General features: G+C 39.2%; 1 protein-coding gene across 2 annotated transcripts in view; it reads right to left on the reverse strand.

Moving 5' to 3' along the window:
- Positions 1-9745: 9745 nt before the first annotated feature.
- LOC311227791 (phospholipid scramblase 2-like) overlaps positions 9746-15272 on the reverse strand; it is a 91737-nt gene continuing 86210 nt past the window's right edge. The window contains exons 8-9 of one of the 2 annotated variants that reach the window (XR_014619624.1): positions 11801-12054; positions 9746-11731 (exon numbers count right to left, since the gene is read on the reverse strand). Coding sequence is in view for 1 of the 2 variants with exons in the window: in XM_084313602.1 (XP_084169728.1) it covers positions 11995-12054 (60 nt within the window). In the remaining variant the exon portion in view is untranslated. Of the gene's footprint in view, positions 12055-15272 lie in introns of both variants that reach the window. The other variant, XM_084313602.1, reaches the window with a different exon arrangement.

Genomic DNA, 15272 nt, shown 5'->3' on the forward strand with positions numbered 1-15272 from the left:
AAATATATTAAAAAAAAAAAAAAATACGTGAACTCCATGATCAAAACTACAACAAAATATTTCATCAATGACAAAACTGAGGAAAACAAAAACATAGAATGGTCTATTATGACATCATACTGTGACATCACAAATGTTCTAGAATGTACTATTATGACATCATACTGTGACATCACAACGGAACATGTCTATTTGAATAATATAAATATAAAAACATTACATTACAGAATCCATTTCTGCATGCTTCAGAGTTGTACCAGAGGATATAGCGTTATTGTATTTATTAGTAGAGGCAAGAGGAGCAGAGAAGAAGGAGATAGTGTGTGTTGAAGATGAGAAGAAGAAGAGGGTAAACAATCAAAAGTAGGTTTACCAGAGGCCTAACTATGGCACATCACTAGCGTAGTATAAGAACTGAGGAGGGCAGTAATACGCCTGCGGGAAATTCAAAAGAAGAAAGAAGAAGAAGAAGAAGAAGAAGAGCTCATCAAAAGAATGGCGGAGGGCAGTAATACCATAGATATCTATAGAAGTAATACGCCACGATGCGTCTACACTGCCGGAAATTCTAAAGAAGAAGAAGAAAACAGAAATCAGGCACAGAGGCACTGAAAGAGGATTTCACCCATCTAATGAGCACACTAGACAAATATCAAGATGTATCCATCAGTGGACCAATTGCATGCTTTTGCAGAGGAAAATAAGCCTTCCGTCGACTCCTTCAGACATTAAGCACCCCCAGCCCAGATGGAATGATAAAAAAATATAAAAATAAAAAATATACTTTTATTTAAAAAAAAAATGTCATAGTCGACTAATAGTCAACTATCGGCTAATTTTGGCGACTACAAATCGACTATACAAATCCTTAGTCGGGGACAGCCCTACAGGCAGCTTCATTGCTTAAGGCAACCTTCTTGCGTTCAGCGCCCCACGTGACCACGCCTAGCACGCGCCCGCGGCGACACGGCAGCGCCAGAGCGGAGCGGCAGAGCGGCAGCGGCAGAGGCACGCAGGTTGCCGCGGCATTATGTATACGCAATCCCCCCTGTTTTAACATCGACGGTTAGCTCAACTCGTTCGCCAGCTTGCTGTGGAGCCTGCGGTCCAGTTGGTGACAAGTTCGAATCACTTCAATTTCTTTTTTTTACGTTTAAATAATTTATCGCCTCTCTATATAAACGTAACTAGAGTCTGTCTTTCTTTCGCCGGTTAAGTTTAGGCATTCTTTCGGAGTTGGTTAAGGTTAGAGTTTGTCTTAGAGCATGGCAATATTTCTTTCGCCGGTTAAGTTTAGGCATTCTTTCGGAGTTGGTTAAGGTTATGGTTAAGTTTAGGCATTCTTTCGGAGTTGGTTAAGGTTAGGGTTAAGTTTAGGCATTCTTTCGGAGTTGGTTAAGGTTAGAGTTTGTCTTAGAGCATGGCAATATTTCTTTCGCCGGTTAAGTTTAGGCATTCTTTCGGAGTTGGTTAAGGTTAGGGTTAAGTTTAGGCATTCTTTCGGAGTTGGTTAAGGTTAGAGTTTGTCGCAGAGCATGGCAATAGAATGCCTGTCTTTCGCCGGATCAGCAGCCTATTTCCGCTCTGCCGCTCTGCCTCTCTGGTCACATGGGCGTCGTGGCCAATCAGAGAAACGCTGAACGCAAGTAGGTTACCTTAAGTGTTCACGCCTACAGGCAACTACCGCCCTGTTTCTATCCTTACCTCCATCTCGAAAGTCATGGAAAAAATAGTATACGAACAGGTCGAAAAGTACCTTGCGGAAAAAAATCTAATCTACGAATTCCAATCTGGCTTCAGAACGTCCCACTCCACTGACACATGTCTCCTCTATTTAAATGACCACATCAAACAAGAGGTGGACGCGGGCATGGTCATGCTGGACCTACAAAAGGCCTTCGACACTGTCAATCACACCATTCTGATTGACAAGCTAAAAGCAATTGGTTTTGATAGTCTATCTGTTATGGTTTGTAAACAACCCCAACAGCACGACACAGACAGGTAGTTCAGAGTTAGCCAAAACCGAAGGGCGTATTTATTTTCACAAAACAGAAATGTGCAACCACAATGTTAATCCATTTGAGGGGAATGTCCTTTAGCCAGGTTGGGCTCTGCGGCTCTGCAGCACTGCCCTTAGCAGAGTTGACTCTGCGGCTCTGCAGCTTTATACTCTCCCACTCACGGGGAAAATAGAAATGGAGAATGTCATTAGTTCCAAAACGTAGGAAATACCAGGCAGAGTCCAGTAACAAAACAATCAACAATTCTTCAGTGTTTGAGGAAACACACAGGCAGAGTCCAGTAACAAAACAATCAACAATTCTTCAGTGTTTGAGGAAACACACAAAAAACAGACGAAGGCAGTGAGTCCAGGGCAAAAAACGAGGATATCGATTCATAGAAAAATAGTCTTCCAAAAGACTCACCAGAAGCAAGGTCGAAGTGGGAAGGAGGCAGAGAGAGAACACAGCAACAACCTCCAAGGGCGCACTGGAGGAACACGAGAGGGAACAGCAGTAGAGTATGTGGTGACAAAACGACCCGACACAGAAATGATCAGAAAACCGAGTATAAGAGTGCTCCCACCGAGCTGATTGGAAACTCCTCTCAGGTGCGTGATGGTAATTGGCACTGAGAAGCGCGCAGTACTGGACCAGCCCAGTGAGCTGGATGCAATCCTACCTGGAGGGGAGAGAACAGATGGTGGAGGTAAACGGTACCCTATCCCCCCCTCCCAGTGAGCTGTTCCACAAGGAAGCATACTAGGACCGCTAATGTTCCTAATTTATGCAAATGACATGTCGTCAGCTTGTGACTGCAACTTGTTCCTGTTCGCGGACGACTCAGCCCTGCTGGTCTCTGACAAGAACAAGTTACTGGTTGAAAAAACCCTCAGCTCGGAATTAGGCAAAATCTGCATATGGCTCGCTGATAACAAACTATCATTACACCTGGGCAAAACAGAGTCCATTCTCTTCGGTTCAAATAACAAACTCAGCAAGACCGACAGCTTCTCAGTTACAGTGGGTGACAATATTGTCACAAGGAAAGATGAAATAACATACCTAGGTTCCATCCTAGAGGCAAATCTTTCCTGTGACAAAATGGCATCCAATGTAATTAAAAAAGTCAACCAACAAACTCGATTCTTGTACCGGATCTCCTCTCTGGTAAACAAGAATACCCTGAAGACTCTGGCAGGAGCACTCATTCAAGGGTACTACGACTATGCTTGCACCTCAAAGCACCTCAAAGGCGCTAAAAACAAAATTACAAACATCTCAAAACAAACTGGTCAGACTACTGCTTGACCTTACTCCTAGAACCCACCTCACCCCTGCCCACTTTGACAACCTAGGATGTCTTAGAGTAGACGACAGAGTACAGCAACTTGCAATGGGCCTGGTCTACAAGATACACTACACGACTAAGGTACCCATGTACATGTCAAAATACTTCCCAAAGGTCAGTGAATATCACGATCACAACACCAGAGGGAGCTCCACAAATCATGTTAAACCCAGATTCGGCTCAAACAAGGGACTAAACACGTTTCGCAATTATGCCACATCAATGTGGAACGCCCTACCCAAAGCTGTAAAGGAATGTGAATCACTACCCACTTTCAAAACCACTCTCAAAGAACACCTACGGGAGACTGCAATTTGAAACTGGCCCCTGTAAATGTCCTAACCCAACCCCCTCCAATGTACAGTAAATGACCAAGTATGGTTGTCAATATTCCAATGTACAGTTTTGCTTGTACAGTGTCCCCCACCCACCCCTCCTACCCAACCACCTCCAATGTACAGTCCGTCCCCCCCCAACCCTACCTACACAACCTCCTCCAATGTAGTTTCTATGTCAAATGTATATACTCTCTTTTCTGGACTCTTTTTGTATCACAAACAGTACTGTATTTGCAAATCTGGTATGTCATAAATAAATGTATAGATGTAGCAGTACTGTCTATCTGTATGTCGTGTGTGTCATGTTATGATTAATTGAAAATGGGGGACCCTGATGTAAACAAGACGGAAGTCTTTCTCTGGTCTGCATCGCCTTAACAATTGTATGTATTGAGCTGTACTGTACTCATTCTGCAATCTGTTAATAAAGTTTTCAATAAATCAATACCGCCATTATAGAGAAAGGCGCGGGAAACTCGGTTGAACACGCACTTCCCACATGCAGCCAGGAGAGGGCGTGATGAGCTCATTATCGACCGGGAAGTGAGGTTTAGCGGCCAGGGCTCCGTTCCATTTCAGCCTGTTGCACCTTGTGACGTCACTGACTCGCCACAGGCTGAGTGAGCTAGGAAGCAGTTGACATACTGATGATACTGACCAACTACCTAAAGGACCCCCTTGAAAACAAGATAGCATATCTCAAGGGGTTTATCCTTCAAATAAATGTCAATATTGCTACGTAGCAGTGGCGTCGTTAGCCCTGAGCTTCCGGGGCTTTAGCCCCGGATGTTTTTCTCCTAGCCCCGGATCTAAAAAAAATTAAAAAATAGTTTACATTTTTTTTTTTTTCTTTTTTTTTTTTTTTACTTTTTCTTTTTTTAATGTCAGCATCCCCATTGTCTGTGCTGAATGTTTGTTAGTGTTTGGTATTTTTGGTTGGTTTTTAGTACTTTTAAACATCCATTTTTAGTAAGTAGTTTTCATTTGATCCTATAATTTTTTCATTCACCGATTTGTGGACTTTTTTTTAGTGTCCTGAAAGGCGCCTTATAAATCAAATGCATTATTATTATTATTATTATTATTATTATTATTATTATTATTATTATTATTATTATTATTATTATTATTATTATTATTATTATTATTATTATTATTATCATCCAGGAGGGAAAAGACACTTTGGATAGTAGGGACTGCATCTCTGCCTGTCCTGACCAGGAAACACTTTGCAACTGTGATCTCCTCTGGCAATAGTTGGATATTGTAATGTGTGGCGAGGGGTTGCAGCAAATCCACTGTGAGAAACTGGTCTGAGGCTGGATAACATGCCTGTATGCCTCTCATAAGTTGTTATCCAACTCATGAGAACCTGCTCTCAAGCTCTTGCAGCATTCTGTCGACGACTGGATAGAACAGTCTCTGTCTCAACCAGGGGCGTATCTAGACCCAGCACTTCAGTAGGGCACAGAAGGGCACCAACAACTACGAAGCAGGAGCGCGCAGCGCGACCGCGAAAAAAATTTGGCCGGTTTTGGCCGGTTTGTGGGCGAAAATGGGTGGATTTTGTAACTATTTTTTTTTAACTTTATTTCGGTTTTAGGGTTAGGTTAGGGTTATGTTATTTAATTATTTTGGGGAGCCAGCCCCCCAAACTCCTGAAATGCATAGAAATCTATGAAATAAATAAAACAATCTGACATTTATATTAAAAAGAGCTAGCCACCCAAACCCCTAAAATACATAGAAATCTATGCATTTTGGAACAGTTACTATATATATAGTCAATAAAGCATTTAGTCATACTTAAAGTTTAAAGTGCTTTACTTGCATTGAACATTGCATTGAACATTGAACATTGAGGAGACATCATTAGAAAGCACAATGTATGTTTCCATAGTTACGCAGATGACACACAATTGTACATCTCCGCTGAACCAAATGATCACACAGCTATAAACTCCATTTCCGCCTGTCTCTTAGCAATAAACAAATGGATGACGAACAACTTCCTAAAATTAAATGAGGGCAAAACTGAAATCCTACTAGTCGGTCCTATAACAAAAAGAGAAATGTTACAGAGCAATATGGGGCAACTTACTCCTTGGATCAAACCCGAAGTTACAAGTAAGTAACCTACACTGGCTTCTGGTAACATTTAGAATTGATTTCAAGGTCCTCCTCCTTATATACAAAGTATAAACATTGTGATCATCTACTACTGGTCTATTGAAGGTTCCAAGCCACAGTCTAAAGAAAATCAGGGATGCAGCCTTTGCTAACTATGCACCAAAGTTATGGAACACACTACCTATGGACATTAGGGAAGCTAGATCTTTTAATATTTTCAGAAATAGGCTAAAAACGTACCTCTTCACCATAGCCTTCTAATACACCCCGCTGTTGATTGTACTGTAGCACTATTTTACTCTGGCCATTCTATTGCATAATTTTACTATCTATTCTACTATTCTATTATTGCACTGTATTATTGGTGTGCAAACCAGTCAACTTACAAAAAAGAGCCTGTTGGAGGATTTCAACAAGATAAATGCAGTGCAAAATATTTCACTATAATATTTCAAAGCGAAGTAAAAAATATTATAATAATTATTTGATCATGTTAAATGATCATTGATCATGTTAAAAAAGGGAAAATAAAAAACATTTGTTAAAAAAAAAAAATAAAATAAAAATCATCACTGGGGCACAGATGATCATCACTAGGGCACGTGCCCTAGTGATAGTGGTCTAAATACGCCGATGGTCTCAACTGATCTCCTGAGCTGAGGTCTGAGCTTGTGCCACAAGATGACTCAACTACATACTCGTCCATCCTTTTCTGCTTCCTCCTTTGGCTGGTAGTATGTTCCTCAATCCATTATATGGCCTTTGTCCTGTCATACATGTCCACTGCCATCTCTGAGGTGCGATAACCTTTGAGTGTGTCCTGCACTGTGCTTTTAAATAGTACAGATATTGAAGATGTGCACTTTAACGCAGCAGCACCTGGAGCCATCCATACCCATGTCCAGTGTCCTATAATAAGCTTTAATCGAACCCTGGTTCATTTCCTCGGATAGTCCGGTTGGTTTGGGGTGGTGTGAAAGCTCATTCACTCTTGCAAGTGAACCCTGCTGCGGTTCATTTGATATGTGAATGCAAAGCGGACCAAAGGCAGGAAAAGACCCAAAAATCTAATATTTTTTTTATGAGAAGACTGAAACATATGTATATAACGAAACACACAATACAGTTTTTTTTGATTGCCTAATCATGATTTTGAAAACGGGGCCCGGTGTTTCAAAACACACAATTAGCACAACCACACACACAATTATCACCTCAGATCCTTTGCTAAATTAAAGACTTGTCAAAACCATACACTAATTTATAAAAACTACATTTTGTTACCATATGATACACACGTTTCATATGACTTAATTCTGTTTGAACCAGTTACACACACTGCTGTGCTTAACCTAAAACACATTTAGCAATTCTACTTCTCAGTGATTAGAGTACTGTAAGTGAAGTACGCAGAGAATGTGCAAATATACAATAAATTCACCAAACACTACACAAGACCAATGCTGTAGACTGAAAATATAATTTATTTATCTACATATACCCAAATCAATGATGCAGACTGATGAAAAAAATTACATTTTCTCTCCATATACCCAAATCAATGATGCAGACTGATGAAAATATAAATGTTCTCTCCATATAACCAAATCAGTCAACATTTCAACATGGAGAATCACAACAATACATGTCCCAGTTTTCATGCTACTATGTGCATAACACTGTAAGCTCAGCAAATATCAGACAAACATAAAATACTGTATCCAGTACAGGTTAAAATTACAGTAAAACAATTTTTTTTTGAAAAAATGTAAACAGAAAATATTATCTCTTTGCCTAGCTGGATCTGGCAAGATAATTTTTTGTGATTTTGACTGATTTGGGAAAATGGGAGAAAATGTATATTTTCATCAGTCTGCATCATTGGTAGTAGTGTTTGGTGAATGTATATATTTTCACGTTCTCTGTGTACAGTACTTCACTCTCCTTCCATTTTGGTTGAAGACAGGTGAACTCACCTGCTGCATTTTTATAGTGCTTAAACCTGATGGTGTATCTACAATTAAGCAATGGTGTGTTTGTGCATCTGATGGCTTAGTGTGTTTAACCAATTGGCTCATATGTGTGGTAATTTGACATTCTGTGTCTAATGTAATGCAAGTGTGTTTAGTGTTTTGCAAATCACTGTGTGTATTGTTTTGCAAAAAGTGTGAGGCTGACATTGTAGGGGTGCAAATCTGGGCCTATATTTTGCTCCTTGAGTGTAAGGTTTTGATAATTGTGTAATACTTTTGATTTGAGTGTTTATGCAATTGAAGAAAACTGTAAAGACTAGAGATGAACTGTTTATTTCTTTTGTACATAGGCTGTGCATATGTTTGTTTATTTGCTTATGTGTATGATTCTTAACTGTGTTTTTATTTTGTTATTGGTGTATATGTGTGTATGTATGTACAGTATATGTATATATATTATATATATATGTATATTTGTACTCCTGTTGGGGCTTCTTGGACCAGATCAATGTTTTATCTGGCTAAATAAAGGTTAAATAAATAAATAAGAAACTGATGATTTGGTCTTGTTAACTTTGAATTTTCTATGGGGACTGCCCAGATCCCTCTCATGGACCTGGACCTCACTTTGAGAACCTCGAATGATTCTAGTTATTCAGTATTCATCTCTAATTACTCTAAAATTGCCTATTTCTGTGTTTAAGAAAAACACATTGCGGGCTGAAGCCCCCAATGTTTTCTAACCCTAAAAACGCCCCTGCTACGTAGAGAGAGAGGGTAAATAAAATTCCACAAAGAATGGATTGTACGGAGCAAGTTGCACCCTTACTTAAAATTCATTATGAATTGAAAATGGGGGACCCTGATGCAAACAAGAGGAAAGTCTTTCTCTGGTCTGCATCCCCTTAACAATTGTGTGTATTGAGCCGTACTGTATTGTACCCATTCTGCAATCTGTTAATAACATTTTCATTCAATCAATCACCGTGCAGAATGACCAACTACCTAGATATTGCTACGTAGAGAGAGAGGGTAAATCAAATTCAGTTTAAGTCTATGTGTTTTACACACGTGTATAGTATATACAGTGTAGGATAGCAAAAGGACTGGACCTAAATGGAACTGTTGTCAGTACTTGGGTAGTGGTGGAGGTGGGGAAGGAGTGGAGATATCCCTGAAGGGCCAGTGTTTCCAATCGAAAACGGATGCAATCCAGAAGGTTTTGTGAGACCTGCTCTCCTCTCTCTACCCCCCCCCCCCCCCCGCTCTCCTCTCTCTACCCCCCCCCCCCCCCCCCCCCCTAACCCTAAAAACGCCCCTGCTACGTAGAGAGAGAGGGTAAATAAAATTCCACAAAGAATGGATTGTACGGAGCAAGTTGCACCCTTACTTAAAATTCATTATGAATTGAAAATGGGGGACCCTGATGCAAACAAGAGGAAAGTCTTTCTCTGGTCTGCATCCCCTTAACAATTGTGTGTATTGAGCCGTACTGTATTGTACCCATTCTGCAATCTGTTAATAACATTTTCATTCAATCAATCACCGTGCAGAATGACCAACTACCTAGATATTGCTACGTAGAGAGAGAGGGTAAATCAAATTCAGTTTAAGTCTATGTGTTCTACACACGTGTATAGTATATACAGTGTAGGATAGCAAAAGGACTGGACCTAAATGGAACTGTTGTCAGTACTTGGGTAGTGGTGGAGGTGGGGAAGGAGTGGAGATATCCCTGAAGGGCCAGTGTTTCCAATCGAAAACGGATGCAATCCAGAAGGTTTTGTGAGACCTGCTCTCCTCTCTCTACCCCCCCCCCCCCCCCCGCTCTCCTCTCTCTACCCCCCCCCCCCCCCCCACTGACCTGAGTCACACCCTGAGTTAGTGTGATTGATACAGTACTGTGTAAGAACTCATAGGTCCCTCACTGACAAAGAAAGGAAGCATGGCACAAGGACACTATATTTATTTGGACAAACAGACAGATGGTTTCTCTCATATACTGGGCAGTAGAAATGTACACTAGTCGCATAATGCTTTGAGGCAAAGATCACAAGGCATAGACTCTGAGGTATAGAAACTGAAAAAAAAAAGGTCCATCTTAACAAGTGTTAACTTCCTCTTTATTCCCCGTGGAACAGACTGCCTGCTTCCACCTGGTCCCCAGTTAGGTTTGTGTTTTCAAGTTCAGATGTCACAGTTTTCACAATTTAATCTTAAGAGTCGTCAAATCTTCTCGACCCCACTGGCGGTTTTTCTCTTTCTTAGTAAGATTTTCGACCCAATGCAAGCTTAAAATGACTTGTTAGAGCACTTTGATGACATCATCAACACGCAACAGATCTGCATAGCATCAATTCTTGCAACAACTCGCCTCTTGTTATTAACATTCTGAATAAGTTCTCCCATCAGTAACATAACTCCCCTTTCAAATCTCTGTTCACTGTGGCTAATATTTAGGTACATCATTTTGCTGTGTACACAAGACTAACTTCATAAAATAAGGTAGTTTATACAAAAACAGCTTCTATATTCATTATAGTAATCAAACGGTATGAGGGAAAGACTCATTCTGTTATACTGGCTTGATAAATATATGGCCATATAATGAAATGTTGATACAGTGTACAAAACTACATATTTATAAAAAGAAATAAGAAAAATGTTAAATGGTTAGTATATTCTTAGGCACTGAGCAACGTAGTGAGGTTAACTTATTATCCTTTGGCAAAGATATGTAGGTGAAAATATTGCACTGCAGGTTGTTTTCTGTTATATTGGAATTATTATGTTCTATCGAACATTTGGGGGGAAAATAAAAATAAAAGTGTCTTTTGTGAAATGTAAACAATGTAAATTTTTAGTGAAGGCTTGATGATATGCACATTGATAGTGGGTGCTACTGTGGGTTACGTGCACAACATTAATAGGAAGAACAACCCACACATCAAGGTATCATTTAGACCTCTTTATGGATCAAAATTATGACAATATTTGCATCCCTGTTGGATCACCGACCTGATGAAGATCCACTGTGGATAGAAACCTTCGTCATAATGATCGACAAAAGTCTAAATTATACCACAGTGTGGGTTTTACTTCCAAGTAGAAAATGTGAATTAGTTTTGCTTAATGGGATGTGAAAACACTACAGCTCAATATCTTAAAACTATTGTGAATGTAGATAGAACCTTGTAATTCCAAGCACAAGGGGAAAACACTGAAGTAAAAACGAATCATTTTCTTAGAAATTACTGGGGAAAAAGAAACCAGTACAGAAAGATAATATGAGAATTGCAATTTTTTTCCTTTTGGACGGAAGCACAATTTGAGACGAGGAACACCTTGACTCAAACGAAAGGCCAGGTAAAAAGGTATTGCAAAGTAAAAAATGATCAATTATCATAAAGATTATTGCTAAAAATTAAGGTTAAAGGAGAGTGCTTGTCGTAATTTTCACCTAAAAGGTTGTTTGTAAACCTGACCCTTACCTTAATCCAACCCTTAAAAAAACAAGGATTTATTTTGCACACATCCAAAACAGTTTTCCACACATTCATTTAAATTAGTTTCAATACGGCCACTAGTGATGTCATCAGGGACATTGAATCCTAGTAGTGTGTTGAAAGTATTCAACATATGTAGCAAATTATTTTGTCTCTTTTGTTTATAAAATTTTTTTTTAAAGAAAATTACATAATTTCATAGCTATAATTAACACAACACAAGGATTCAATGTGCCCACGGACATCAGTGGTGGCCACATTCATTCAAGCTCATTTACTCTGTCAAACTAAAATAATGTGTGCAAACCTGAGTTTTTGGATACATGTGAGGTTATGTGCAAAATAATTCAGCATTGTTTTTTGGTGAAGTGCCCTTTTAAGGTTTGGACTAAAGGTCAGAGGTGAAAATGATGACGAGCCTGACCCCCACCTGATGGACCCCCACCTGATGGACCCCCACCTGATGGACCCCCACCTGATGGACCTGATGGACCCCCACCTGATGGACCCCCACCTGAGTAGTAATAGTAATAATAGTAGTAATAGTGGTAAATGTGTGTCACAAAGGATTCTGGACTTGGCGGTGTGGCTGCTTCCCGCTGGCCTCGTGTGGCTGCTTCCCGCTGGCCTCGGGATGATGACGTTAAAGAGTTTAGAGAAAGTCCTCCTGGTTTCCCTCCACAGTTTCCTCCACTATGAGAAGACTGTGCTGCGCTGGTTCATCTCCCCGACCTTCTCGAAGAACATGAAGTCCTGTGAAGGATGAAGGATCTTTGATTAAACACCTGCTATCAGAAGAATAGACAGTCAGAGTGACAAGCTACAGAAGATGGCCACAAACGAGTGATGAAGAGGACGATGTCATTGCCCTGGAATAAAAAAAAATGTGACTTACTTTTTAGTACTTAAGTACATTTAAAAGTAGAAACTTTTTGACTTTTACTCAAGTGTGTTTTGAGCCAGATACTCTGACTTTTACTTGAGTAACATTTTGAGACGGTACCCATACTTTCACTTAAGTATAATTTCTGGATACTTTTTACACCCCTGCTTTCACCTTTTCACCAATCATGTCACTTCACTTTGTGTCTTACCGTATTACAGTATAGTGCAGATGTATTTTTCTTCATCAAGTACTTATGTTTTCTTTTTTCTTTTTTTACTCAATTTTTATTTGCATTTTTGGATTACAAGCATACAAACAACATCATCTTTGAATATTATTATCATCTCAGTCGGTCTTCCAGGTACATAATACATAGACATAATGTACAACACCGTTAAACAGACATAAACAATAAAGAAAAGATTTTAATACCCAAAAACAGAAATAAAAAATACCGACTTAAGCAAAAGTTCCACAGACATAAATAATAAATTGAAAAAACATAAAACAATTGTCATACCCAAATGATAGAGCTAGAAAATACTAACTAAAGCAAAAATGTGCGACATGGGTTCAGAGACCCTCCTTGAACCTCTTTCCTCCTTTACCCTTCTCCCTCTTGTGTTGCATTTGTTTCTTCCTCTGTGATGTCGTTTTCGTTCCCCTTTATAATCCTCCCACTTTCCCCATCTTAACCCCAAATTTCTCTTCCTGTAGCCTCAGCATGTGTGTTATCCTCTCCATATCCTGTATCTCCTCTACTATTCCTACCCATTGTGCTATTGTCGGTGGGTCTTCCTTGTACCACAGTCTCGTTATTGCTTTTCTGGCCGATATCAACATTATCTTTATTAAATATTTGTCCCCCCCTTGTATTCCCTCGTGCGTCAGGTCCCCTAAGTAAAGCACCAGTCCTGTTTGTGGTAACCTGTATCCTAATATTCTGATCATTGCTTCCCCTATATCCTCCCAATACCCCTTCAGCTTCTGACATCCCCAGAACATGTGCGTGTGATTTGCCCCCTCCTTCCCACACATCCTCCAGCATGCTCTTTGTGTTGGTGCATATTTTCCCTTCAGCTCTGGGGTTATAAAGAATCTAAGTACTCATGTTTTCATGAAATGTTACACAGTGAAGGTTTAAGCATAATAATAATAATAATAATAATAATAATAATAATAATAATAATAATAATAATAATAATAATAATAATAATAATAATAATAAGCCCATCATAAGTAATCGTAGAGCCATATGGAATCCGCGATCACGGAATCGCGGACGGAATCGCGGAATTGAGCAATAAAAATGGAATCAACATTTTTTTTTTTTTTGCTGTGAGACTTGTACAGCACTTTGTTCAACTTTGTCAGTGCTGTAAAGTTTAAACCTTTTTAAATCTTAGACAAACAAAACATTTCATGAAATATTGTAAGCCGTCATTTGAGGCTTTATAAAAGCAGCACAATGAACACAAATCTGTCAGTGCCGAGTCCGACCTCATCTTAAATAACAAACAGCATTGCTTGTTGTAGTTAACAAAGAGAGGCAGAGTTGATTTTGCAAAAATATATATAATATATATATATATTTTTTTAATAATCGAATTTTATTTTCATATTCGAATCCCATGCCCATCGAACGAAGCTTAGAAGCTTCGAAGTATTTAAGACAGCCCTATTAAATGGACTGTTATATCTTATTAAATTGTGGACATTTATTCATTCCCACTTATTAGACACTATTTCTGATGGTAAAATGAGCGTACAAAGCAAAATACAGAATTCTGAAATATTCAAACGTAAAAAACGGAACTTGGAAAAAAATTAAATGGAATTTGGAAAAAAATAAAACGGATTTCATATGGCTCTAATAATCGTTGTGAGCATACTAATAATACATTTTTAAAGACAAACATTGAAATGTATGGACATAGTGAAATTCAGAACTGCACAAATGATGTTCAAAGCAAGAAATAATGTACTGCCAGGTAATACTCAAAAACATTTTAGGGGTCGAGAGGGAAAATATGATTTAAGAAGGAATTATCATTTAAAACAACCCTATGTCCGCACTACTCTTAACACTTTCAGAGCCGGCCGTGTTTTCCTTTTTACCCCCTTGAATGCCCATCATCCACTTCAATGTTAGCGTTAATATCGCCTAATCTATGTTTTAAATTATGGCTATGTGTCTAATCTGCCCGTCGCTTATCAATGACTCATTTTCCAGTCAACATTGTCGAAGCGGATTGTTTTTTTATCGGTTCATTTCCGTTTTTATAGCATTTTGAAAAGCCCTCGTTTTCAAGGAAAATTAAAAGATTCCGTGATAAACGCTCTGTACTGGAATATTCTAGAACGTTGTCATTTTTCGGCCTATTTATGAATCGTTTTCAATTAAACGCTAGATTATCGATAGTATATGTGTACGTATGCATGCTATATAGGCAAGCTGAAAATCGATTATCTTAGTTCCTGATCGCTCGCACAGCCACACACACACAGGGGAAAAGCTTATATCTCCGTGAAAACAGGTCTGATTATCCTAAGACTGGTAAAATAGATTCCTTACCGGAGATCAGATGGTATCCAAAAAGATTATTCCAATTCCTGATCGCCATTCCAAAAATCGATCCTTTTATTGATCCAATGCTACATACTGTAAACACATATTACACGCTGTTCTGAAGCTCCACAATGAATCCGATCGGCTCGGGTACATGCGTGAGAAGTAAAATGTGGTTCCGGATTCTTTTTTTCTCATCCATTTTCATTGAGTCCATTCCAAAAGGGTGCATTACCATCTGGGAGACGATAGGGGGCGCTTTTTTCACATCTGAGCTCCTGATGGTTTCCCAACGGTAGACTCGGTTGATGAAATATGAATTCAGATCGCTAATAAAAAAATAAAACGATATTTGTCGTCGTGGGCATTCAGGGGGCGGGCTGATAACACGTGTTATGTCGTCTGTGGCATCCAAAGTGAAGGTTTGTGTGTTTCAGTTTGTGGTGTAATCCTGTGGAACGGCTTAGATGAAGAAACTAAAATGAACATTGTACAGTTCAGAAACAGGTTTAAGAA

The sequence above is a fragment of the Notolepis coatsorum genome, assembly GCF_963971535.1.
Source record: "Notolepis coatsorum genome assembly, chromosome: 4".
In the NCBI taxonomy this organism is placed as follows: domain Eukaryota; kingdom Metazoa; phylum Chordata; class Actinopteri; order Aulopiformes; family Paralepididae; genus Notolepis; species Notolepis coatsorum.